At 55.8% G+C, this 27,745-nt stretch overlaps 1 protein-coding gene across 1 annotated transcript; it reads right to left on the bottom strand.

Moving 5' to 3' along the window:
- Positions 1-5,069: 5,069 nt before the first annotated feature.
- RND2 (Rho family GTPase 2) lies at positions 5,070-25,748 on the bottom strand. Its single transcript, XM_084275460.1, has 5 exons — positions 25,630-25,748; positions 25,440-25,527; positions 11,278-11,387; positions 7,257-7,391; positions 5,070-6,529 (listed from the first exon to the last, which is right to left on the bottom strand). Exons 1-5 carry the CDS (start codon positions 25,729-25,731, stop codon positions 6,281-6,283), a joined length of 684 nt encoding a protein of 227 aa, XP_084131586.1. The 5' UTR covers positions 25,732-25,748; the 3' UTR covers positions 5,070-6,280.
- Positions 25,749-27,745: the final 1,997 nt, after the last annotated feature.

The raw sequence follows: 27,745 nt of genomic DNA, 5'->3' as shown, positions 1-27,745 counted from the left end.
TCCTCTTCTTCCATCTGCTTGTTTGTGTTTTCTCTCTTCCCTGTGCTGACTCATCTGCCCAAAGACAGCCTGTGCATGTCAGGAGACTCCCCAGGGTGGCCAGTGGCCGTTGTCCTGGGGTGAGTTCTGGAGACAGCCGCTCCTTCTGACCTGCGCCTGCGAGTCCTGTCTTCCCAGAACAGGCAGGCAAGGTGTGAAGCTGGCATTCAGGCAGCCTGGAGGGAGTGGAGAGTCCACACCACATCAGACAGAGCCAGCTTTCCCAAGGTCCAATACTCCCAGTTGACCAAGAGCTCCCTAGCCTGTGATTTAGACCAGAAACAGGCTTTGGAGATCCGAGTCACTCTTTTGGGGAACCTGGTTCCCACCACTGGTGATGAGTGAGTCCAGGCAGCTATCCAGTCCCCCAGGCTGACCCCCATCCTCACCTGGCCATGAGGTCAGTACAGTTCCTGCTCTCCTCACGTGTGCTGCATCCTCCTTTTGCACCAGAGGAAAGTGGGGAAATGCATCCCTAAGGCAGCACCCTCTGAGATAGAGTCTGTCTGTGTTTCTCCAGGCTGCAAAGGCTGAGAATCAGGGCAGGTTGCCATCACTTACTGACTCACCTGGTGCCTTTTATTCAGACTGCCTGGCACTCTGACCACTGGGTAGCAAGGGCCACTGTTCCATCCTGCCCACAGATGTATCATTGCCTTTTATTTATTCCAAAATTATCTGCCATTAACTTCTGCAGCTTCCTCAGAGCTGTTCTCATGCTGAAAGGGGGAAAAAAAACCCACCTTCATTCATTGTCTACTTTTCCATGTACAAGAACTCTCCCAAACTGCTCTAGGCAGGCTGCTGGCTTGGCTTGGAGGAGTAGGAACCCAACAATGCTTTTATTTGGTCTGTTCTGTGCCTGTGACTCTCCTTTGCTCCTGAAGATATATTTTCTTTTCTGTATTTCTTTTGATTTTGTTTCCTGTTTTATCTTGTTTATTCCTCTGTAGAGAAGGAGAGCGAGGGAGAGGGACTCCTTTGAAAAGTCTGGTTAAATGAACCACTGTGGGAGTCCAAATACTCTTTATAGTCAAGCAAGCTGGTGGAGAAGTGAGTGCCAGAATATTAAGCTGCGTGCTGAATGGTGACTGCAAAGAGCAGCCCTTACAGTCCTCAGGAGGAGGAGAGAAGGAGACAGGGACATTGATTTGCCCAGAATTCCATCCCACCCTGAAGTCACAAGCCCAAACCTTCAAAGAAAGCTTCAAACAGTTGATGTCTGGGTTGTTTTGGGTTCACTTCAGCCGTGGCAGCACCTACATTTTGGTTTTCATTACCTTCTAGCAGGCTGTACATCTCCCTGTCCAGCTCTGCTCCAGCAAGACCTGCAGCTGAGCTCTGGCCCTGCTGGCTGTGGCAGAACACACATTTTTATTGGCTGCTACATGGGTGGTGGGGTGGTTTATTTTTTTCCATTTTAGTCTTTTTAATCTGTTGGGTGCAAATTACTTTCATTCAAATATGACTATTTTCATACCACAGGCTTCAAGCTAGTTAAAGCTCTACTGGGGGTGGGAAGGGGAAGGAGACAGGGGAGAAGAAATAGCAATGACGTTTCCCTTCAGCACAGAAAATAAACAAACTCACAGAACCAGAACCTCTCAGGGAAGACCCTGTCCCTTTTGTGCAACCCCAGCTGCTTTCCTGGCACTGCAGCTCCACCTGCCTGGGAGATGTCACCTGAACGTGTCCTGTGGGAAGCAGAGGGAAGGCTGCAGGTCTTGATCAACGCATTTGTTCTGTGTTCTCTAGTCCTGACAGCACTGCAAGCCAGTGTACCTACACCAGCCAGTCACTCAACGTGGTGGAAACAGCTCTGGAAGTTGAACCAGGCGATGCTGAGCTCCCCCTGTCTCCATGGAATGAGCTCTGGGAGGTTGAGTCTGGTGTGCTGCAGAAACCACCAGGCTGTGCAGGTGGTTAAAGCCTTTGGGGAGGGGGAGCTGCCCCACACAGCCCTTCTCTCTCTCAGCTGTGGCCCCTCAGAACATATCCTGAGGAGTGTCACGCTGTCCCTTTGTCTGTCCTGCAGCTCACAGGGGACAGCATCCCCTACAATGTGTGACAGCAAGCCTGTATTTGCTCTTGCTCAGGCTGCTTCAGAGCAGTGCCCGTGGTTCAGAGCAGTTGCTGCTGCTCCCTCCTCCCCACTCCAAGTGAAAGCAAAGCAGAGGGGCAAGAGCTGTAGGGTCAGCCAGCAGGATTCATCCCTCTGCTCAGCTTAACATACCCAGGCACTTACCCATTCAGCCTTTGCAGTGCTCTACAAACAGTGCCTGCAGAGAGGGCAGCAGCACAGAGGTTGCTGAGGGGGCTCAGCCTCCCAGATAAATGCACTCTTGCTTAATTGCCCCTCTTTACAGCTCCCCATTTCTCCTCCCTCTCACTTAGAGGGCAAACGGGCACAAGCTACACCGTAGAGGTGGCAGAGGAGTTATTGACAGGTCAGAGGGACCACCAGCATCCTTCACCCCCTGCATTTCTCAGCGGCTGTGAGCAGACAGGCTGGTGTGTGAAAGCTGTGATTATCTCCAGCTCCCACCACCCTCCGTGCCCCCAGCCCCAGCCCCGAATCACAGAGGTCAGGCTCTTTCCTGCCTCCTGCTTTTGATCTATAAAGCTTTCCTTGTCAGCAGTGACCCAGCCACCGCCCTGAGCATTCCCAGTGTGCTGGGAAGAGCCCTTCATGAATGTCAGTTTGCATTTGGGCCTGGGCCTGTTAGCCTTGACACCCCCTCCCCTGGCCCCAGTATGAGCTGTGACCATTAAACTTGGCTGTCAGGGCTTTCGTCACCATGTGGATCATTGTCTCCACAGAACTCTGGTGCCTGTGGCTTTCTGCTGGGGGGATGATGGGGGGCACGCAGGTCTGCAGAGCAGCTGGGAGTTTGTGGTGGCAGTGGGGTGACAGTGTGTGTGCAGGACAGCCCCCACTGCCACCACAAACTCCCCTCAGTGCCTGTTTCCCCAGGCCCTGCTCAGCTTTGGGTGTAGCTTTCCCCTTGCAGTCCAAGCTGCAGCTTTTTCTAGAGGGATCAGTAAATGCACTGACATGGCAGGACTGCAATGCCCCATCCTGCTGGAAACCAGCACCCTAAAATACCTCTGGCTGCCCTGGGTTCTGCACCTGAGCCACAAGCAGGAGCAGATACATTCACATGCCTGCAAGAAAGGCTCTTACCCCCGTGGGCTTTAACATCCCCATTTCACTCTGCCCAAGGATTCAGCACAGATACCTCCTGATAAATGCTCTTAGAGGCTGTTTAACTTGCCTTAGTCTCTTGAGAGGCTTTGGTTGCCATTAATTCTGACTGGTTTCTCCAGAGCTGCAGCTGGGACCTGCGTCTTTACACAGCCACAATCCATCCTTGAGGGCCATTTGAGCAGCAGGAGCCTGGAAATTCAGTGTACAAAAGGAAAAGCAGCAGCAGCAGCAAGGGATGTGGTCACAGCAGAGCTAAAGGCCAGGGGGCTGAGGTGTCTTTCCACACCAATGACACAAGAAAACAGGACAGGAGATGCCAGGCAGCCCAAGCCCATCTCCAGCCAAGGACCAGCTCTGCACAAACAGCAGCACAGCACCCTCAGCAGCACCATCTCCAGCAGTGGGGGAGTGGAGGGTGGTGCTACCACAGCCCCTGGCCAGGGAGGGTGAGCAGCCAGTGCCTGGCCAGTCAATCCTGCTGCTTCCCAGTTCGCTGTGTAGGCAGATGGGGTTTTCTCTGTCTCCTGACAAACTCGCCTGTTCGGTCGTCTCACACCTCAGCCATCACCCTTCCTGCTTATCTCCACTGGGACTAAACACCCTCACACCAGCAGTGCCTCTGCAGGCTTTGCTGGTTTTCCTGTCTCCAGACCTCTCTTTGCAGGAGCTGGAGGGGAACAGGAGCCCAGCTGAGTCCCAGTGTAGCTCACAGCCACCTCCTGTAGCAACAGCCGGTTCCTTCACAGACCTATGCTGAGCACAGCTCGGGTTTGACAGCTGCTACCCACCCATGAGATTGGCTTATAGGGTGAGCTAACGAGCTGATATGGAGCCACAGGGCATTTAACTAATCAGTGATCAGCAACTGCATTTGTACGGACTGGCAGATTCAATACAAAAGCCTAAAAGCCACTAGATGATAGAAAAACGGAGACAAAGGGAGACGTGCTTGTCAAATCCTGTCACCCTCATGTGGAAAGAAGGAAGGTGCAGTGATTGGGTTGGACAAGGATGATGAGAACAAACACCACAGGTTGGGAGGACTTGGTAGTGACACTTAGGAGCCCCCAGTTGCTACTGATGGAGCAGGGACATGCTCACTGAAGTTTGCAAAGGCTCTGGGGACCCTGCAGAGTGAGAGTTCCATGGTGCTGGAGGCTGTTCCTCTATTTCACCACACTTTTCACCCAAGGGTACATGTGAGTGTGTTTCAAGGGAGACACGTCAGGACACAAACAGAAGTTGGGCAGGAAGACATTTGGAAGGGATGCCTGGTCCAGCTATCAGTACAAGAAAGATGTGGGGCTGTTGGAGAGGGGTCAGAGGAGCCACGGAGATGATCAGAGGGCTGGAGCAGCTCCCCTATGGAGAGAGGCTGAGGGAGCTGGGCTGGGTCAGTCTGGAGAAGAGAAGGCTGTGGGGGGACCTCATTGCAGCCTTCCAGTCCCTGAAGGGAGCAGAGGAACAGGAGGGGAATCAGCTTGTTAAAGAGCAGAGACTGTCAGGACAAGGGGATGGAGTGAAGCTGGAGGAGGGAAGGGTTGGATGAGATATTAGGGAGAAGTTCTTTGCAGAGAGAGTGATGAGGGGCTGGAACAGGCTGCCCAGAGAGGGGGTGGGTGCCCCATCCCTGGGGGTGCTCAAGGCCAGGTTGGATGGGGCCCTGGGCACCCTTGTGTAGCTCCAGGCCTGGAGGTTGGTGTCCCTGCCTGTGTCAGAGGGGTTGGAACTCTGTGATCCTTGGGGTCCCTTCCAACCCAGCCCAGTCTGTGATTCTGTGATTAAAAACTCAAGTCAAGCACCGTGCATTTCCCAAGGATGTTTATTTGTTTCTGTAGCCACCGACACAGCTCCATCTGGCAACGCAGCAGGGTTGGGGGGTTTGTTTTTTCCTTAAAGTGTCTATGTGACATGAAGTCAAGGCGAAGGCTGTGGTCAAAGGCATTCAGAGGGCAGGAGCAGAAGCGATGAGAGGAGTTGGGAGGAGGCTGTACAGCAGGGCAAGGGGGGCAGGGAGCACCTGCCTTCCCCCTGCCGCAGTGGAGGCGGTGCAGACACGCACAGAATCTTTTGGTTCTCTGTACCAGACAAACACAGCACCATGCAACAAACCTGCAGCTGGAAATGGGTGGAGAACAGGACACAGAGAGTTGCTGCAGCCTGCTCTTTCGGAAGCTGTGTTCCTCGGAAGCGCAGCTGCCCGTGGCAGGGAGCAGTCTGATGAGTAACCAGGCTGACAGAAGCTGGGACACAAAGCTCCTGAGTGGCATTTGCTTGCTGAAGGGAACCACAATTCTCAGGATGCATCTGCTGGGATAGACCTCTCCCTTGGAGACAGATCCACTCTGCCACATTTCAAGTGGAGTTCAAGTATCTAAAATACCGTGTAAAGAGCCACCTATCTATTTTCTTCACAAGAGGTGGACTACAGTGGTGTCTTGGCAGGTTAAGGTTCCTTCCCAGGGTGCCTTCCCTCCCAGCTCTGGCCCAAACCTGTGCCACCCAGGGTGACTTGCTGTCCAGCCAAGCTGAACGCAGGACTAGCTCAAACACCCTTTCTCTTCTAAAGGAAGGCTGGAAGGATGCCCTCTCCTGATGGCACTCTGCTGCTAGCAATTCCACCTACCTCTCACCATCCAGCCCAGGTCCCACGCTGCCCGCTGCCCCAGGCGTGTGTGCTGTGTAGCTGCACGCAGGCGCCGAGGCTGGGCCATGGGTGCAGGAGGGTGGCACACACAGAGGATGGCTCCCTTTTCCTTCACCCAGCCACAGACCTTCCAGCACCTGAATACACCTCTGCCAAATGGTTTCTTCACCCCAAGGAATCCACACAGCAGCATCCAACCCCAAAGTCTCCACGGTGGGGCGTGACTTGTGCACCCTGGTTTGCAGCTGGGACCTTTGCTCAGTCCTAGAGACTGAGGGAAAGGCTCTGGAAAGGCGGGCTGGCTCCTGCAGCCAGCACCATGCCCTTGTCTCATCCAGTTACTGTACAAAATGGACAACACACACGCATTATTTACAGCCTGCTTTTCACATGATGGAGCAGCTCTTGGCTCGGTCTTTCCTGATCTCTGTGTCACTCAGTAAGTCTGTCCTGCCAGGCATCTGTGACGCCCGCTTCAGTCCCCTCTTGGAGTTGCTGCGCTTCAAGTTCTTGTGCACCCTGTTGACCGAAGCGAGCGTGGTCACGTGAAACACGTCCCGGACGCTGTTCTCAGAGACCTTGGAGGAGCACTCTGCATAGGCCACTGCCCCAATCTGCCGTGCCAGTGCACTGCCCTGCGGTCCAGAGAGAGTGGGAGGAAGAGGGGAGAAGGTTAGGAGACCTTTCACACCACCGTCAGCCCTACCCGAGCACCGTGGCACAGGTTGGAGCAGCCCTCTCACATTTACTCAGCCCCTCTGTGTGAGAGCACCAGGGTGAGGGTGGTCTCCCATGCCGGTGCTACTGGGTGCTGAATCACCTGTGCTTTCTCACCAGCCCTGCAGCTGGGGGCCTGGGCAGCCCCTCAGAGCCACACAGTCATCTGGGACCTGCTCTGCACGGCATGAAGCGAGGCCCAGAGCAGCCACCCCCACACTGCACCACAGAGGCCAGGTCTCCAGAGACACTGCTGGGTCCATGGGCAGATGCAGCAGAAGACCCTCAGGCCCCCCCCCAGCTGTGGCTTCCCCCACCAGCAGTGTTGTCCCCAACACAGAACCCAAGCAGAAAGAGCTGCCCTGAACTAGGAGATGCAGAAGCACATCACTTCCCTTCAGCCAGTCCAACTGGTCAGATCAGGCATCTCCACCACCTCTGAGGAAAGACTTTCCAGCTGTTAACTGTTCACCGGAGCATCGGGAGCGTTGGAAGCACAAGCAGCTCAGAGTCCATGACCCAAGGTCTGATCAAGGCCTGGGCACAGCGGGTCATATGCTGCTCAGCTTCCTCCTACTAGCACCCCTGCAGAGAACCCCCTGCCTCAGCTCCCTGAGCCCTGTGAGGCCGGGTGCTGAAACACACCTGCTCGTGCGTCACGGGGATGAGGCGCTGCTTGGAGAGCTCCCGCAGCGTGTTGAGGTCTGTCCTCATGTCCAGCTTGCAGCCAACCAGCACAATCTTCGCATTGGGGCAGAACTCCTGAGTTTCCCCTTGCCACTGCAGAGGAGACAAGAGGGAGAAGGTGCTCAGGGGCTGCTGGGGTACAAGACGCATCACAGAGGCCCAGCAGCACCCCCGTGTCAAGTTAGTTTTGGCAGCAGGCAGCCTGCAAAAGGGGCACAGTTGGGAGAACCAAGGAAATCATAGGGTCTCAGCTTGCTTCTCCCAGCCCCTTTCCAGTCAGGCCAAGAACCTCCAGCACTGGAGGGAAGGACAGGACAGGTGAGTCATGCCATCAGTTCCTACCAGGCAGCATCTCACTGCCACAGCAGAGCCCAGAGTCTGGTCTGTAGCTTCTCCTGCACCAGCCAGCAGCACTTCCCTCTCCCACAGAGGAGGGGCAGCTGCAGCTCCCGGGGCCCCAGCACCTCCTGACCATCAGCACTGGTTGCCAAGCTGCCCTGGCCTGCCCTGTCTCAGCACAGGACCTGGGATTGGGCTGGCCAGGGAACCAGCCGCTGCTGGCAGTCACTGCAACACCACTTTTAGGTCTCTTGCCTCGACCATGCGGTGCCTGGGGCCAGACTGATGCTGGTTTTGGCCCCGCTGCAGCCTGCACACCCAGATTTCAGGAAGAGGGGCAGGGGTGCAGGCAATGGGGGTCACCACAGTCAGCAGGGGCTCCTGGTGAGGGCACAGACTGGGAGCAGCTCCAGAGCCTGTGCTGAGGATGGGAAACACAGAGCCAGCCAGCTCTCCGTGTTCTGAACACAGCACGAAGCTTTAATGGGGTCGGGTTTGGAGAGCAGACTGCAGAGGCCAGCACCGTGCACTCTGGTGTGTCTGGCTTTTCCAAACAGGGGTCACAGCTGTTCAGAGACCAATTAGCTCATCAGGGCACTTTAATGACTGCCACAGGCAAGGATGAGAATGGCCAGAGTGCCTCTCCAGTAACATTATGCTGGCTGGTTCCAGATATGCCCTGCAAACCTGCTGTAATCCAAGCTGCAGTCCCCTGCGCTGGCCACGGGAGACCACTCCTGGGCACGGCTGTGGAGAACTAATGACCACACAGTCTGGTGCACACATCTGGGGCTCCAAAGGTCAGCCTGGCTGGACCTTTTGAACCACCACCAGCAGGGAGCTCTTTGCACAGCACACTGTTATTTGTTTGTTATTGGGAGCGGCGCGTTAAAGGCACGGAGGCATTCTGAGGGTAGCTACAGCCAGGGAGATAAAGAGCTGAAGCAATGCAAGGAGAGGGCCAGGCCAAACACTTCCTTCACACTAGTGGTCCCTTTGGAGCTCCAAAAAGGAATGCCCAATGTGCAGCTAAGCATCCAGGGCAGTAAATAATCCCATCACCCTCCCCTACGGAGAGAGGCTGAGGGAGCTGGGCTGGGTCAGCCTGGAGAAGAGAAGGCTGTGGGGGGACCTCACTGCAGCCTCCCAGTCCCTGAAGGGAGCAGAGGAACAGGAGGGGAATCAGCTTGTTAAAGGGCAGAGACTGGCAGGACAAGGGGGATGGGGTGAAGCTGAAGGAGGGAAAGGTTAGGTGAGAGATTAGGGGGAAGTTCTTTGCAGAGAGAGTGGTGAGGGGCTGGAACAGGCTGCCCAGAGAGGGGGTGGGTGCCTCATCCCTGGAGGTGTCCAAGGCTAGGTTGGATGGGGCCCTGGGCAACCTTGTGTAGCTCCAGGCCTGGAGGTTGGTGTCCCTGCCTGTGGCAGGGGGTTGGAGCTCTGTGATCCTTGGGGTCCCTTCCAACCCAGACCAGCCTGTTCCAGCCCCTCACCACTCTCTCCGTAAAAAACTTCCCCCTAAGATCTAATTTAAACCTTCTCTCCTCCAGCTTCACTCCATCCCCCTTGTCCTGCCAGTCTCTGCCCTTTAACAAGCTGATTCCCCTCCTGTTCCTCTGCTCCCTTCAGGGACTGGAAGGCTGCAATGAGGTCCCCCCACAGCCTTCTCTTCTCCAGGCTGAACCAGCCCAGTTCCCTCAGCCTCTCTCCATAGGGGAACTGCTCCAGCCCTCTGATCATCTTCATGGCTCCTCTGAACCCTCTCCAACAGTTCTACAAACAAGAAAACTCTTGCTTGTTTGCATTCCCTTTGGTGTACAGGCTGTACAGGCAGCCCAGGCATCACAAGGGCAGCAGTAAGAAGATTTCCTCTGCTGAATTAGCATTTTTTGCCCGAGGCTTGAATAGGTTATTTTCCTTATTCACCCTGATAATCAAAAGCTAAATCCCATTTCAACTTCATGGTGTCTTAGGAATTCTCCTCACCTCCACAGGCTGCAAGCTTGCACCAAAGAAAACAAGGCATCTCCTGAGAGGCACTTCAGAAACCCCCCTGTGATTTTGGGTTTATTTTAAGTCACCATATCAGCCCAAGAGCACCCGAAACACCCACGAGGCTGCGCGGGGAAGACCTTGCACGGAGCCGCGTGGACTCGTGTGAAGAGTGGGCAGAGACACATCCCAACCTCAGCTAATTATCCATGGGTTTGCATCTCATTAAGGTACAAGTGATTTGCTTGCATTATTATTCTGCTGACTCCCAGGCTGAGCAGTGAATTCTTTCAGGCCACACGGAACACGCCTCCCTCCACCCAGCACACCCAGGACCCGCTCTGGAAACAAACACTGAGCCATTGATGGAGTTATCTGAAGGGTCTTTGTCCCCTCACCATGACACTTCTGAGGCACAGGCCCACTTCTCAGCCCTCCCAGAAGCTGAGTAAGAGGCACTTGCTTCAGCACATCGTGGAGAGGCCAAGAGGGCAGGCGGTACAGTGTGACTTGTTCAGACACAGCCAGTCCAGCCTGGGGCTCGCTGGGGCTCCCAGCAACAGGAACCACCACAACTCTGGGCTGCTTTTCACACCCGACTGTCTCACAGTTTCACAACCAAGGCGTCACCCAAGACTTGCCTCTGGGACAGGACGCAGTGAGCTCTCACCACTGTGCTGCAAAGCTGCAGGGAGCTCACTGGATTCCATGGAAGGAAGCAGGGAATGGCCAGGACCAGGGGATGCAAGCGGCCAAGAGGCCACTTACCCTTCTCCCTTGAGCAGCATCCTGAGCTGCCCAACTTCATGCCATCTCAGAGGGACACCTCACATGGGAACCTCTCCCTGGGTACCACCTCCTCCCCCTGAGCAGGGACCTGCTGAGAGGCCAGCCAGCAGTGCTCCACAGCAGATCCCCAGCCCTCTGAGGACCAGTCAGACCCACCAGCTGGAAACATCTGCTGTGCTGAAAGGCACTAACCTGCAGCTAGAAACCCCCTGGCTGTTAATGCAGAGCATGGACTGTCAGCTCTGCCAGGGCAGGCAGCGTTCAGGGCCCTGCATCCAGTCCAGTGGCACTGTGCCATCTCCTTTTATTCATTCACAGACTTGAAATTCAGTGCCACAGCTCATTATTCTTCTTGTCAAGCTATAGGCAACCGATTGCTGTCTGCCTCACTGTGCAGATGCTGAACTGAGGGGACAGCCAAAAAAATCTGAGCTCTCTTCTTGCATGGAAACAGGCACCAGGAGCCCTTTCCCAAGTGCTGCAGGTAACCCACAGCACTCACTGCTGGCTATGCTAACAGGGGCTGCAACAGCACTTTCTGAGGCCTTCATGAGAAACAGAACAGGCACCCCACCTTTCTCCCTGTCCCCACATTTGTATGTGTTCATGGGCACACAAACACCCCACTGCCACATGCTGCAAGCTACAGTGAGCTACCCCATTCCCATTCCCAAGGTGCTCCCATTCAAATGGGAATACCTTGCTTTCTGCACAGACACGTGTTGCTCAGCAGGAAAACTCCAGCCAAGGCTTGGCCACCGGGCCAGAGCTTTTACCCCTGATGAGAGTCTTGGGGAGCAGGGACCCCAAGGCAGCTGCACAGGACCCATCTGGCCAGGCAGGAGGCACGCTGGGCACTCACCTTCTTGAGCACACTGTCCAGGGTCTCGGGGCGGCTGATGTCAAAGCAGATGAGCACAGCATCCGAGTCTGGGTAGGCCAAGGGACGGACGTTGTCGTAATACGCTGACCCTGCGGAGAGGAGTGGGAGGAGAGCAGGGTGAGGAGAAAGACTCATCCCACCAAATGCTTGTTACCCCAAAGGACAGGCTAAGACCCTCCCCCCCCAGCCCTCTTCTCCCAGCAGGGAGATCTTTAATTCCACTCAGAACTGGAGACATTGCCCTGTCATGCAAACGTTTCTGCCAGAGGTAAAGGATGCTGAGCCAAGCGTTTAACCAGACACCATCAGGCTCAGCAGAGCCTGGTTTGCAGAGAGTTGTGTCCCTTTGTTCAGGCATTGAAGTCAAAGGTCTTGTCCTTGGGCTCTTACATCTCTCCCTTTGCTGAATGGAAACAAATGCCAGTTTTGCACCCCTCTCCCTCCCTGGCAAGTCCAAGGCAGCGGAGCGGTGCTGCCGGGGCAGTCACTGCACCACCGTGGGTGGGAAGGTGTGGCTGAGACAGGGCAGGGAACCCTGGTGCTGCTTTGTACCCTGGGTTGCTCTCTTTATACTGGAGAGCTTGCTCACACAGGTAGGGAGAATTTAAACCGGATTAAAACCCAACCCACTGTCTTTTGCTCTGGATTTCTGCTGGGAAAAAGAGTCAGGTGGCTTCTTTCTGGTTCATAAAAGATGTGACAAGGTTTGGTGAGCAAGCTGTACAGCGGAGGGGATGATGCTGTATTCTGCAGGATTTCTCAGGGAGCAGGCAGAGAGCCCGGCCTGAATCCCATGCAGCTTCCAACACACACATGTGAACACCCCCCCCAAACACCCCCACACCTCCTTTGATGCAGATTTTGGGCATTAAAAGCCATCATCCCATGGTGTGTTTATTCAAAGCACATTCCGTGGGTGACTGCAGCCACCTCGGTAAGCGGTACCGGAGCCATCAGCTCCGTGCTCCTGAAAACCCACTGTCTGGCTGTTATATTTGGCTTTGTGATGGCTGAAACTTCCTGGAGGGATGAGAAGCAGATGTTTATTTATGAAAAGGGGAAGCAGAGACACCAGAGTCCTTGTTGAATCTGCCTCCTCGGAAAGACGGATCGCCCACCCCGAGGCCAAGGAAACCGGACGCGCTTCCTGCCGTGGCCCCTCGGGACCCCCGGACCGGCACTTTCCCACCCTGGGAGGAGGGTGGAGCACCCAGCAAGGCTGTCAGGTGGCTCCTTGATGCAGTTCAGGCACCTGATGAATTATGGATGGTGGTGACTTAGGTTTCCGGGAGGATGGGAATCTGCCTGGGATAAGCGTGACAGGAAGACGGGAGGATTCTGCATGGGGGCTGCTCCTCCAGCTCTGAGGGACAGCATGGAGGGGGACACAGCCCCTCCAGCACAGCCCTGCATACCAGGTGCTCTGCAAACACCCCAGATACCTCTGCAAGACCCAGCCAGAGAGCAGACCTGCTCCCTCCTCTGCCCAGAGTCCCCACGGGGCTGAGGTGTTGCCTTCCCAAATGCCACCCAGCTCCCCGACAGCCACTCTCCCCTTGACACCACCTCACAGCAAGACACCAACCACAGCCCCCACTGTGACCTCCACAGCAGTGTGCTCAGGGCATGCCCCAACCAACACAGCCCCAGCCGTGCCCATAGAGCCTCCACTGCTCTCATGAAGCCAGGGACAGGCACCCTGGGATTCCATGTGCCTTTGGATTCACAGCAAAATCAGCTTCAGGTATGTCCTCCAGCTTTTACAGCCAGCCACGCTGCTGCCAGGCTGCAGAAGCAAAGGCACCTGCAACCCCTGCTCCCTTTGGTGAGGGAAGCTGCAGCCTGGGTCTGTCCCTGACCAGGAAGAGAAGCAGTTGGGATCCAACATGGAAGAAACAGTCCCTGACCTCTGCAGATCCTGGCGCAGGGAAGGTCGTGCTCCCTGCAGTGCCTTGGCCAGCTCTGGGGACAGGCTGGTGCACAAGCAGCGCAGTGAGGCACAGTGACCCTGTGTCCCAGGCACCCAGATTCCTGACCTCCCTTCAGGATCAGGCTGCTCCACTTCCTGACTGGCAGAGCTGGCACCAGTGACCCTCCCGCAGCGCTCAAGGTGACCCAGTTCCCAACGAGGACCAGGCTGCTTTCGCAGGCAGCACCAAGCTCCAGAGCACCCAGCTCCCCTTTGAACTGAGCTTTCAGCCTCCTGCCTGGAGCAGGTTTTACAGGATGAGATGTGAGATCCAGCAGCAATCTCCATGTGCCAGGTCCTTTATCTGAACCATGCCCTCTCCCCACGCTCCTAAGGACGTATCTGCCTCCAGACAGGGTCCCTCCAGCCTGTTTGTTCCCACACACATCCTCACCCTGCAGCTCCGCAGCTTTACATAAACGCTGCGGATAAATCTGCCCCCTCCCAACCCAGGAATGCTCCTTTTGTAGAGGTGGTTTTGGCTCCATTCAGCACAGACTTTGCCACAGCACACTGTATCATAGCAACCTGCTGCTCTCCTCAGCAGCCAGCCGGCTCCTCCGCAGCTCCTCCGCCTGCAGCACCCGCACAGCCCCTCGCTTGTCCCGCAGAGCCACCATCATCCCCGGGTCCAGGAATGATGCTCTTGCAACCTGGGACCAGGGAAAACAAGACCCCTGTGGTGGTGGGAGGAGCTGAGCTCAGTCAAGAACCTCATTTCCTTAATGACACTAAAATTACCTTCGTATTCATTAACTTTCTGCTCTTACTAAGCGCAGGAGCTGCCGCTGGCACCTTCACTGGCTCGACTCACCGGCTGCTCCAGCAGCAGGTAGCGGCACCCACAACCTCAGCAGCTTCTGCTCCACCCCAGGAGACTGGTGGAGCCCCGTGGGCAGAGCAGGAGAGCTGCTGGGCTCCAAGCTTAGGTAATCTCCTGCTTTATTTGGAAATGTCTCAGCTGAATCAGGAAGTTGTTTGGGGGATTATTCTCCTGGGTTTTGCATCTATTACTTTTTCCATTGAATATGATAAAATAAACCCCTCCAAAACACAAAAGCCTCAGCTTCCCCAACACCAGGTCTTCAATTTTATTGATTCTGAGCACTCAACTCCTCTCAGATACCCCAGCAAGACCCCTCCAGAGACCCACCGTCTGGCACTTCCAAGCACCAACCCCCCCCCCCAGGGCTCGTGTGTCTGCAGCTCCAGCTTCCCTGTGCTGTGTGAGTCACTCTCCCACTTGGCACCCAGGTTTGGGAGAAACAGGACCTAAGCACATCTGTTCGTGATTAAAGAGGGAAAGCTGGAGCCAGCCAAAATCCAGCTTAAAAATAAAACCCATGGGGTTGTTGACTGACATTCCGAGGCAGATACAGCGTGAGCAGCTCCTCTGTTTGTCAGCTGGCAGCCCCTTGAAATGCCCAGCGCTGGGACTCAGAGATGCTGTGCACAGGCAGGGCACTGAAATGGGCTGTTTCACCTATACCAGCAAAGCATTCATCTTCTCCTGGTCCTTACTAGCTGAGATAATGAGCCCCCCCTCACATGAGGCACCCTCCATCCACCAACAGCACGTTACAAACCAGGACAGCAAATACACCCGCAGAGCTGTGATGGGCTCTGCAAGGGGCTCCTGCAGCCCCTGCCAGCCCTGGCTTGAAGCAGAAACCAGTGCTGCCAAGACCTAAATTTTTCAGCACTGCACTTGTCTCAGAGGGCTCACTCTGAACCCTCCCCACTGAGCCAGCAGCGCTGCAGCACATGCTGCTTTCTGCAGGGACCGCCAGGAACGTCCTTCACAGAACCAAGCAGAAATTCATCCCAGCTTTCTGGGGGGGCTGCATCAACAAGCCCCCAAGAGCTCTGGGTCACCCCCCCACACATCAGTGCCAGGGGAATGGCAGCCTTTAGAGACTACAGAGGATGTTTCTATCACAAGAATCACAAGGTTGGAAGAGACCTTTGAAGACAGAGTCCAACCATTCCCATCCTATGCTAAACCAGATCCCTAAGTACCATATCCATATCCCTAAGTACCTCATCTACCCTTTTTTGGATACCCTTTCTTTGCTGGATAAATCCCACCAGGAGTTCAGCCAAGCCCTGGTCCAGAGGACAAAGCTGTCCAAGTGGGACCAAGGTGCAGCTGTCTCAGTATCCTCTCCCCATGCATGGCAAGGAGCCTGCACCACCTCTCAGCCAGCACTGGACATGGAGACACCATCCATCCCTCTACAGCTGTGGGTCCAAATCCCTCTTTGCTGAGTTTCTCAAGCTGTGTGACCCTCCAGCACTTCCCAAGCTCAGACCCTTCAGAGCTGCTGAGTACCAGCACATGCATTTCCCGAGGCTGAGCAGGGGGGTCTGGAGCTGAATCCACAGCTCCAAGTTGCCTTTTGTTGCAGAGAAATTTCTCTGAGCATGTGCTCACTAGAGGCAAAGGCCCCAAGCCCCCTTGTCACCCCTCTGGCCAAGCAGGGCTGGTTCCAAGCAGGGCTCCTCCACAGAGGTCCAGCATGGAGCAGGACACTCCTGTGCCATCACCACACGCTTTCCCCTTGCAAGTACTGCAGACCTGGTTAATATTACATGAGGTGCCAGCGATTACTCATTCCTCTGCCAGGGCAGGTGGTGATGAAGGAGTTAATAATAACAATAATCTTATTTTATTTGTATCACGCCCTTAAGACTGAGGATGAAACCTCTGCAGCTCCTCAGGCAGGGAACAACCCGCCCAGCCGCTCCGTGGGAAGGGACCGATGGACCAGGCAGCATCTGTGCAGGCTGATGCCCCCCAGTACCCCCCTTCCCCAGCTCCCCCAGCCAGGCTGTGCGCAGGGGGAGTCTGGGAAGGGGCTCTTCTCCCCCCCCCCCCCGCCCCCTCCATCTGCATGAGAAAGGCACCCCTCCCCTGCTGCAGCCCGGCTATTGTCTCCTCCCTCCCAGGGCCTGTCAAGGGGAAAGCATTAAAATGCGAATTGAAAACCTGGCCCTGAACGAAAGGGCACAAGCAGCAGCTGCCCCACAGCCGAGCAGAGGCGAGGCCAGTCCCCATGGTGAGCCCACAAAAATCTCAGCCGGCTTTCCAGACATCCAGGATGCTCCAGAGCTGCCATTTCCTCTGCAGAGGCAGCGAGAGGGCACGGAGTCACCCTGAAATATTTCCCACTGCTAGAAAAAGGGGAAACCAGCCCAGAGAAACAATGACAGAGTTTACGGTGGAGGGTGATGAGGAATTCAGCCTCGGGGAACAGTGAAAAGCAGCAGTTCAACAGCCCCAAAGGTCATGCCCAGTCCCTTTATCCTACCAGGACAGACTAGGAAGGAAATTTATCTTCCGTAGTCCTTTCACTCAGCTTATCTCCATCATACAACAGGCAACCTGTGGGAACAGGCTGATCACAGACCCGGCACAGGACCTCCCCAAATGCACACAATGGGCTCAGGTCTCCATGTGCAAGGCTGGAGATGCCTGTGCACCAGCAGCCACCATGGCCATGGCCACCTCGTGCTCCTGCACAGCCACAGCACAGCTCCAGCACCAGTCTCTCTGTGGGGGCATCCTGCTTGCATCCCTAAGCATCTCCTCCTGCAAGGTGGCCTGTCAGAGCCCAGGAACGGGTGTCTCTGCCATGAAAGGCTTTGGAGAGACAAGTCTCTCACTTTGGAGGAACCACGAGCATGGTAAATGTGCAGACACAGGTCCCTGCCTTGAAGATTTTAGTGGCTTTTCTAAAGGCAGAAGGCAGTGTTTGAAGAGCAAGAGCTTAGCGTGCCTGGCATAAAGCAGACCAGAATACCATCCTACTTCCCTCTATCACTAGAGCTGATGGGCTTTATAAACAGGAGACTAGGAAATGAGCCATCACAGCCTCCCAGACGGCAATAGCTTGCACATCAGGCAGACAGGGATCTGAAGCATCACGAGTTCAGAGACCAACTTCATCATCCCAGTGTGAAATCAGACCCTCTCTCCTGAAAGAAAATCAGAGAGGGTTTTTTGTTTGAAGATTGATAAACTGCAGCAATATTCCCAAGCACCCTGCGGGTCCCAGCTCAGCTGGGGCTCAGAGACAGGTTAAGGATCCCTGACCCTGCCTGGCTGATTATTGTCTGGAAGGGGAGGATAATGCAGGTCCCACTGATACAAAGACCCATGTCTCTGCCATTAGAGTCCTCATTAGAGTCCAGCCCAGAAGAGCAAGAAGTGACAGGGACAGGAATGAAAGCACTGGTGACAGACTCAGACACACTGTTAGCACTGGACTCTGGCAGTGCCACAGTCCAAAGCTCAGACCCACCAGGGTCACGATTATGAAAGCAGCGGCAATTAGTGACATTCCAGATTAAAGTGTGTGGCACTGAGAGCAAAGCAGACCTGGCAAAACAGTCAGAGCAAGCCACCACTGCACCTAGGTGCACTCTGCAGTGAAGACCTGGCTGTGCACATGCAAAACACCAGGCTGACAAGCATGTATGCCAGCCCTGCCAGCACCAAGGTGCCCACACTGCTCCAGGTTCCCTGTCTCTGCCCACAGCGAGGGCACAGTCAGGCAAATCCGGCTGTGGTCCCGCTCTGAGATGCCATCTCCATCACAACCCCAAGGGGCAGAGGTTTTAGCAGCACATCCCCTGGATCTTCTCAACTGAACCCCTCCAACAGCAGGCTTTGTCCCTAAAGGAGATCCCACCAGCCTTGCAGGCAAGGCCTCAGAGGGGTTTTACCCAAGCGAGGGTCCCAATTTGTTCTTAGGGTCTGACAGACCCTCACAATGGGGAGGAGCCCAACTCTGTCCCTGGCAGGCAGCAAGGTCAGTGTCACAGAGTTGTCTTGAAATGACACAAGACACCCACAACCAGGAGAGACAAGGCAACCCCCAGAGCTGGAGTGAGACAGAAAGTGGGAGAGGGCACTGCCAGTCATACTGCACCTGCCCTACCTGGAGAAGAGGAGGCTGAGGGGAGACCTTCTCCCCACCTCCACTGCCCTGCCAGGAGGGTGCAGAGAGGTGGGTGATGGTCTCTTCTGCCAGGGAACAGGAGATGGGACAAGGGGAAATGGGCTCAAGCTGCCCCAGGGCAGGGTCAGAGCAGATGGGAGGGGAAAGTTCTTCATTGAAAGAGTTGTTGGGTCCTGGACCAGGCTGCTGAGGGAGGGGGTTGAGTCACCAACCCTGGGTGTGTTTAACAGACAGCTAAACGAGGTGCTCAGGGATATGGGTTGGTAGAGGACAGGAATGGTCAGACTCGATCTCAAAGGTCTTTTTCAACCTAAGGATTCTGTGATACCCCTAGTCCAGCCCCTCCAAGGGACATTGAGCATGGCATGGCCATCGGCCCCAGAACTTCTACAAGCTTCTTCTACAAGAGAGGAGCAGGGGGGTTGGAACTAGATGATTTTTGAGATCCTTCAACCCAAAACATTCTATGATTCTATGGACAGTGACATTTCTCTTGCCTGCACATCTCTGCGAGCACCTGAAGCGTAGGTAAAGGAGGAAACCGTTCCTTGACATGGAACAAGTAATTGCCTGGAAAGTACATGGCAAACAACAACAGCTAATCAGCTTGGACAATTAACCTCTGCTCCTAATTCTTATGATGCTCATACAAAAATGAGTAAATTACTCCACAGCCCAGCTGGCATACCTTCAGGACAGGCACGATCAGGATGAAGGGAATCGTATTTGCATGGGCTGAGGTGGCATTTCTGGGCCCCTCTCCAGATCTTATTACTGGAAACCTGTCACTCGGGAGGAGGCAGCTCTGCTGGATTTACTGGCAGAGGAATTCCCAGCTTAGGCAAGCACAAGGTGCTTCTGCCTTACCCGGATTCCTGTGCCCTGTCTCACGGAAGCAGGTTCAGAGGAGCTTGCTCAGATGCCAACCTCACTTCTGGCAGTTGGAAGCTCCTTGTAGAAGTCCCTACAGGCACCTCTGGGGGAGAATGGCGGAGCTTCTGGGGCAGGAGGGCTGGGGCTGCAGAGGAGGCCTGAGTAGCTCACCCAGGCTTCTCACAAGCAGGCTGGAAATCACACCTACAGCAGCTGACAAGAGAGACAAACGGGAGCCAAAAGTCCAGGCCTGTCGCTCTCGCCGTGTCACGAGGGCAGCTGGCACTGCCAGGACCTGCCTGTCATCCCTCCTGCGGGCCACACCAGGGCCTAGGAGTGGCAAGAGATTCCCACAGCGCGGGCAGCACACGCTCTGCCGTGGGGGAACACAATTATCTTTATGCCGTGTTGCACATTCCAGGTTTGCTGTGTGTAAGCAGCAGGTCCCTCCCAGCCCGCTCCAGCTACCAGATAAGGCCTTTCCCCACACGGGAAAGGCTGGGCCCACACGCTTGTGAAATTTAATCAAGGGGAGATTTTTATCTTCGGATTCTGGGGCAAAAGGAAGGCTGAATCCATGTCCTCACTGCAGGCACAGGCCGAGGTCCGGGCACAGGCCGAAGTCCAGGCCCGGGCCACCCACCAACCGGCTCTTTCAGAGCTGTCTGACCCCCATCAGCCGTCCCAAAGCTTGGTGGGGAGATAAGGGCACCGTTGGCAGGGAGAAAGGAGAGGGCTACCAGCAAGGCAAGCCACCACAGGCAGAGGACAGGGTGTGACTGCCCCACTCCAGGCAGGTTCTGCGGGTCTTCTGTTTATGTGACCAACTGGATAAGGAGCTTCCCGTTTGCCCTAAACACAAATCAAACCAGCATTGAAGTGCATGAGGAGGTGAGCAGAGCAGCCAGGCTGACAGAAGACACAGGAAAAGCAGAGCAGTGCTGTCCTTGCCCGTAGGAAAGAGCAGCTTCACCTCCATGCTGCGGGACAGGGGTCTGCATCAGAGCCAGGAATGCACCCACCCCACAGAAAGCACTTTCGTGCTTACAAGGTTGCATCAGACAACAGAATCAGCTGGTTGCTGCTAATGGCACCCTTCCTCAGCACCCCCCACAACTCCACACACACCCCACAGAGGCTGAGCCCCCCCAGATCTGATGGGGATGAAGAACACACGCTGCCCTTGCTGCAGGGAGGTGCAGGAGAAGCAGCCTCCATCCCTGAGCCACACAGAGCATCACAGCACCCTCACAGCATGCCCAGCCCAACAAGACAATCCTCCCAGGGACTGTCATGTCATGTCATGTCTTCTCAGGTCCATCCTCCACCCACGCCAGCATAAGCATTTCTGCTGCTGTTTCTGCTGCAATTCTTTCAACTTCAGTCCAACTGGTTGCTGACCTGCCTGAGAATGTGACCCAGCTGCACATATTTTTAGGCTTAACTACGTATTTGTGCTGAGGCAGAACACAAGTATGCTGGTTTCAGGCTCCCAGCCTCAACAGGGAGCATGGGAGGAGCTATTTTGGTATGGAAAGGGCAGCTCCACATTTTTGCTCTGCCTCAAGAGTGCAAGTGGCATTGAACTCTTCCCAAGAGAGAACTTGCACTTTGGAAGAGGCAGCCATGGCAATCCCAGAGCTGCACGCTGGGAATCCAGGCATAGCCAGCCTCAGCATCCATGGAGATGCCATGGCTAAACTCGGCCCCTTTCAGCGCTCTAATCTCATCAGCATTCCTTGGTAGTTCCCCTAAAGAAGGAGCTGTTATCGCAGCCCGGAGGTTCCCACACAGGCCATACCAAGGCAGACTGTTTGCCCAGTACAGGCAAAGAGGGAGGTGGAGGGGAATTTGCAGCTCACAGTGCTATTCTTGTCTTGAAAGCACAGCTGCTTGTGAGACAGAAGCCCCAGTGAAGGGCTGTCGGGGGGCAAAATGTCACTGCTGAACCTCTGGGCACTGGTCTTCACAGTGTCCAGGTTACTGCAGGCACTGCAGCTCTCAGCAGCAGGACATCCTGCTGGTCCATAAAGGACAGAGAAGTCCTCTCCAGCATCTTTCCAAGGCAACAGTGAGCATGTGCAAGGCACAAGGCCAGGCCCTGGCCTCCCCCCGAGCCACTGGCACAGATGCCCCTACCAGAAACCAGCAGCTCTACTCTGCACTGCATCAGCAAAAGATGCACAAGGCAGATAGGTGGCCTCAGATCACCTCGCTGCTCTGCCTGCCTGCACTTAGAGGTCACAGACACAGAACCAAAAAGCAAAGAACTGAGCCCAAGCTGCCAAGCATGGAGTAGCCTCCTCCCCAGTGCTACTGGAAACAAAACACAAAACCCACTGAGGTACAGGAAGAAGGCTTGGACTTGCCAGCACTGATGCTGCAGCAACCCTGGCTTTGCCGAGGCAGCAGCCTGGCCTGAGCCCATCCCTCCTGCTGCTGGTACCCAGCGCCAGGAGAGGGGCTCTGCAGGGCTGCTGGTGCAGTGAGTGTGATGAGCATTGGGCCAGCGTGGGGGTGTGGGCAGTGGGTCTGCTCACCATGCCTGAGACACCATGGGATGCACCAAGAGCCAGTCCCTGGGAAGGAGACTCACTGTTGGAGACCTGCTGAGCACCACAGCAGCTCTGCTGCAGGTGTGAGACCTTCCAGAGGTGGGCAGACCCACAGACACTCCCTGATCCCATGGGGAGAACACAGCTATTGCACTGCTGAGGGAAACATACCTGTCCGATGCCCATGGGGTGGTAATCATGCTCTCTTTCACACCTCTGCAGCATGGAAATTAAGCTCTCCTGGAAATTAAACTCTCCTACTCTTTGCAAAGCGTTGCTGGTAATCACCAAACCATCCACCCTTCCTCCAGCTGGCCACGAGGAAGAAAGCTTTTCCTGACAGGTCTGGGGCACTGGCACTGCAGGTCTGGGAGGCACCCAGCCCTTGGGGAACTGCCCTCCCAAGGCATCAGGCATCCCGTCCAACAGGACTTTCTCCTGGCCACAAGATAGCGGCGCAGAGCAGAGGAGCTGGTTCCTGGGCTGAACAACAGGCAGCAGAGAGAATTTTCCAGACCCAGAGCACAAAGAGCAGCAAAGCTGCACGTCCTCTGCAAAGCTCTTGAGCAAAGGTGCCAGGGCACAGCAGCTCCCCGAGCCAGAGCCCCCTCCTCCCAGTATGCCAGGCAGGCTCTGCACCCCTTGGCTCTCACACAAAGATGCCAGGCTGCTTTTCAGTGGAGGCCCCAGAAAACAGCACGTAGCACAGGCTTTCAGGGGGACAGGAGAGATGGGACATCCCTGCTGCAATGTAAAATGGGACCCGAAGCAATTTCACTCTCAGTGTGCCCAGAGGTGGGACTAAAACAGAAACAAAGCTGAAACGCAACCAGACCTGCGATGAAAGACAAGGGTTCAAGCTCAAAGTTGGTTCACTTTCCCCCCTGGTAGATCCCCAGAGCCAAGGCACCTCACACAGCACCGAGTCCTTGCGCTTGCCCTGAGTGGCACAGATTTCATCTCCATTCTTAGTGCTGCAAACTCTCCAGAGTCACCCTCCAGGCTCAGAAAAAAAACACCAACCAACTCAGACCTTAATGAACAAAGAGTTAAAAGGCATTTAAAGGCAATCTGAGCTCTCAATACAACTTGGGAGCCGTTCAGTTCTCCAACACTTCCATCCAGCCCATGGCAATCCTTCTCTAACCAGATGCACGCCTGCCAGCTGCTAATGTCACAGTCCACACTTGCCACTTAGCAGGAGGGGCAAATTCAGCCTGCATCTCCCAACACACTTACACCAGCTGGTACTACAAGCCCCAGGGAGCAGACAACATCCCCGTTTGCACAGAGATTATCAAGGGGACTTCTGAGCAGCCAGGCAGGCTGTGGCCACGTTCGGTGGGGGTGTTGCAGGGAGACTGGTCTTACCCCAGCACCCATTGCTGGATGATGTTCAGCTCACCCTGAGCAGCTTCTGGAGTCTCCAACCACTTTCACAACTAACTACAGCAGGGGAGGATTTAAAGAAAAATTAAGAAAAATCAATAATCAGCACCTCTTCCTCAGTTTCTCTTCTGATTTCTGGAGGAGACCTCCAGTTCCAGCTACTAACCTGAGTCATGGCAAGTGTTTAAATACAAAGGGATACTGCTCCACCTTGGCAGGAGCAGGGGAGCAGCTTCCCAGTACCTCCCTTCTCGCTCTTGCTGGGGTGGAATTTACCACAAATAAGTCCCTGTGTGCCAGGCTGCCTAAGAGAGACAGAGACCCACCCCAGCACCCATCGCTCTGCATGAGGAGGGCGATCAGCCACTCGCCATCCCTTCAGCTCAGCTGTTTCAATTCACTAGTGTGGAAAAGTTTTGAATCTAAGCTCCTTTTTATGAATTGCTCTGAAGGGTAGTGAGAATTCAACAGCTAAAAAAAAAACCAGTTTGCTTACTGGGGGGAGAAGAAAAAAGTCTCTGTGCATCGCTTTGCAGGAGTGCTTGTTGGAGAACTCGCTCCTGCATGTTTCACAGCTCACTGGATCCAAAGGGAATTGATCTGGAAAGATACCTACCAAACTCTGCCTACAACAAAGCTGTTAAAAAGGTCTTGGATTTTTCATAAGGAGATGGGAGAAAGAATCAAAGTCTGTTTTGTCTTGGTGATAAACATTAGACAAATCTGTCTTTTGTGGAAAAGGATAAAAAAGGATGTGTGACAGCATCAGATGCAGGCATCTGATCCATGCACAGCTGTAAAGACTCTTTATCATGTCCTTTGCTTTTAGCATTTGCAAGATCGATGCCAAACATTCTGGAGAATTCCTAAAAAGCAGAGGATGCATCAAGCACACTGCTGCACCCTGGAAAGGAGAAGTTTTTCATGTCTAATACAGACCCTCGGAGGAAAGACAGGCAGTGCCTGACAAAGATACCCCACCCAGTGCCTTCCACAGGCTGCAGGAGTCTGCAGTTAGGAAACCCCACAACCACAGGCTTGGGGGGGTCAGCATAGCACAAACACACCCCAGTGACACCGGGGCTGGCTGCCTCTCACTCCCAGCACACCCTGATCCAGACTCACCCCATCAGAGCTGCTCCAGGGAACCCTCTGCAGGGACAGTCCCTGGGTCACCCAGGATGGCTTCGCTGTTACCACAGCTGAGGGACTTCATGAAGATACATCAGCCCAGCTCCATCCACCACACAAATCACAGCCACCATTCTGGCTTCCAGCACAGCTCCCACTCCAGTGCTTCATCCACAGCTCCAGCACCAGGAGCTGCCCTACCAGCCAGCAGCCGTGCGGCTCCCATCGCATCGCAGCACACATCATGCAGCAAAGCACAAGACCCCTTCTTGTCTCAGGTAACAGCAAGCAGCAAAAGCAAAGTCTCTTGGGCCAGGAAGCTCTAGAGCAGACCCAACAAACACATTTTACATGTCAGAGCTAGTCCAAGGCTCAGTAAAGTCACTACTCTGGGTAGACCTCTGGTGATCCTACAGCTGTAATTTGATGGTCATAAAATTACAGCAAGGAATTTGAGTGTACAAAAGCAAAGAAAGTCCCAGGTCACATCTGAATTTACTGTTGCTCTTGGACACCAAGAGGACCTTCATTTGTGATAAAGGACTCCAGAAATCACAGGGAAGGAGCATCAGCCAGCCTGTGATGTACATACAGCAGCAGGTCACAGCACCCAGCTGCACACAGCAGTCCAGAACGGTTGCCAGAGGTAAATTAAAAGGCACACGGGTCCTTGGCTGGATGCTCACATCGTTATCAGCTCTGCATCAAGAACTTCCCTCGCAGCCCCGCAGAAAGACACACAGCATGAAGTTTGGGAAGGGTCTCGGTGGGCTGGGACAGCTGTGCCCACAGCTTCATGCAGAATCACAACTGGGGACACAAAGAGGCAACACCAAACCTAAAAAACCCACCCCAACCACCCTCCCAAAGCAGCCCAGCCGCTCTGCCGCAGCCATGAAAGGACAGCGCATCCCCACAGCGCATTCCTCCCCAAGGTGAGGTCTCCCTGCTCAAGCTGCGCCTTCCCCCCTCCTCCTCCCCGACCTCGCCTCGCACCCCAGAGCTGGTTTGGTGGGTACCCGGCTGCATCGCGACGCGGGCACGGAGCGGCTCTAAGGCGGATGCAGCGCAGGGCCGAGAGCCGCAGGGACAGAGCGAACGCCGGGGGGGGGCTGCCCGGCACCCGGCCATGGGATGCCGGGGGGACACGGGGCGGTGGCTCCGGGGAGGGGGGAAGACAGACCCTCAGCCGGGCGCCCGCCCCCCCCCCCTTCTTCTTCCTCCTCCTCCTCCTCCTCCCCCGCGCAGCCCCCGGCCCACCTGAGGTGTCCCACATGTTGAGCTCGGTGCGCTGCTTGTCGATCTCGAAGCTGGCCGTGTAGTTCTCGAAGACGGTGGGCACGTAGCTCTGGGGACGGAGGGGGAGAGCAGAGGTGAGGGGAGCCCCGCCGGGAGCCCCAGCCCAGCCCGGCCCGGCCGAGCCCAGCCCTCCCGCCCGCCGCCGCCGCACCTCGGGGTAGCAGTCCTTGGCGAAGACGTGCAGCAGCGCCGTCTTGCCGCACTGCGTGTCCCCCACCACCACGATCTTGCAGCGCGCCAGGTGCCCCTCCATGGTGCGGGGCCCCCGCCGCCCGCGCCGCCGCTTTACCGGGACGGCCCCGGCCTGGCCGCGCCCCCGGCCCCGACGGCACCAACCAGGCGCGGAGCGGAGCCGGCGCTGGGCAGGGCTGAGCCGCCGCCACCGCCTCCCTCCTTCTCCACCGCCGCCTCCCCCGCCGGCCGCGGCTCCCGGGAGCCGCCTCCCCGCTGCCCCTTCGGGGCGTCCCCGCGGAGGGAGCCGCGGCTCGGCGGGAGGAAGCGGCGTGGGGACCGGAGCGGGGGGTCCTGCGGGGGCGGGCAGGGTCCTGCGGGGGGTGGGCAGGGTCCTGCGGGGGGTCTCCACCCGGCACCGCACTGCCCAACGCGGGCAGTGCTCGGCTGCGGCGCGGCGGCAGAGGCAGCAGCCCGCAGCGCCTGTCCCTGCCCGCACGGGGGATGCACCGCGTCCCACCGCGGCTTTCCAGCCCTGGTACTGCCTTTCCAGTCCTGGCACTGCCTTTCCGGCCCTGGCACTGCCTTTCCAGCCCTGGCACTGCCTTTCCAGTCGTGGCACTGCCTTTCCAGCCCTGGCACTGCCTTTCCAGCCCTGGAGCTCCTTTCCCAGCGGGACTTGACCCAAGTGGGAGCTCCTCGCCAGCGCTGGGACTCCGTATCCCCCCGGCCGTGACCGAGTTACATCGGCAGTGGTGGGAGATGGGTCTCTCTGGCTGCATCACCCCCCCCCCCCCCCCCGACCTGGCTGCATCACCCCCCCAGCCTGGCTGCATCACACCCTGGCCTGGCTGCAACACTCCCCCCCCCAGCCTGGCTGCATCACCCCCCCAGCCTGGCTGCATCACACCCTGGCCTGGCTGCAACACTCCCCCCCCAGCCTGGCTGCATCACCCCCCCAGCCTGGCTGCATCAACCCCCAGCCTGGCTGCATCACCCCCCCAGCCTGGCTGCATCACACCCTGGCCTGGCTGCAACACTCCCCCCCCCAGCCTGGCTGCATCACCCCCCCAGCCTGGCTGCATCACACCCTGGCCTGGCTGCATCACACCCCCCCTCGGCCTGGCTGCATCACCCCCCCAGCCTGGCTGCATCACCCCCCCAGCCTGGCTGCATCACCCTCCCAGCCTGGCTGCATCACCCCCCTCACCCCAGCTGCACAGCCTTCTCCAACCAGGGTAGCAAGTTCTGCTTTCCTTTTCTCCCTGCACACAGACAGTGCATCCATAAATTACAGGCAGGGATTTTAATTAGCAGAACTATTGGAAAAGGAAAGGCTCCTCTCCTCCTAATATTTTTGCTGGCCATGATGCAGAAAGATTTACTGTAATGACAAACTTTCATTTGCCAGGGACAAGCTGTCTGTCACAAAATGCAGTAAAAATAGAGACAGCGAAGACAAAGCAAGTCTGAAGAAGTGGAAATTAAACTGTTTTGGCAGAGCAGCCCGTTTTATTAATGGAATGAGGGGGCAGTTTGTTGTTGCTGAAATCACAGACATTTTCTGTACATAAATATTGGTGCTGTGCATGAAGTCGGGAGGAGTAAAGAGCAGAGCCATGGTGCAAGGCAGGGTGCTGTACAGCTACCCAGTGCTTTTCTGCTTCCTGCTGGGTCTGCCAGGCAAGCACAGTCTGGGACATGTCATCCTCGGTCAGTGTGCACCTTGGAGAGCCCTCTGACAGCCCTCTGCATGAGCACGGGACACACTGTTCCTGTGTCCTGGGATGCAGGGGCCAAGTGCAAGCAGGGCTGGAGGGGTGTCCTTAGCACATTCAGCTGTCCCCTCCTCTTATCATCACACACCAGACCAGAGCTCAGAGCTGAGGGAGTGAGGCAGCCCTGGAATCACAGCAGCGGCGCGTAGCTCACGTCTTCACCTGGCCTGACTCCTGAATTATATAGGCCAGGAAACTGCTGTCAGCTGGTTCCTCGCTGGGTTCCTTTGCCATGTGTCTTGCTGCAGCACCCCCAGTGCCTCCCAGCCTTGCCTGAAGCCATGTGATGAGTAATTGTCACATGCTTGTTCCCTTCCA

The sequence above is a fragment of the Gallinula chloropus genome, assembly GCF_964237585.1.
Source record: "Gallinula chloropus genome assembly, chromosome: 26".
In the NCBI taxonomy this organism is placed as follows: Eukaryota; Metazoa; Chordata; class Aves; order Gruiformes; family Rallidae; genus Gallinula; species Gallinula chloropus.
The sequence above is the reverse complement of the archived record's forward strand: the minus strand, read 5'-3'. Positions and strand labels throughout refer to the sequence as shown.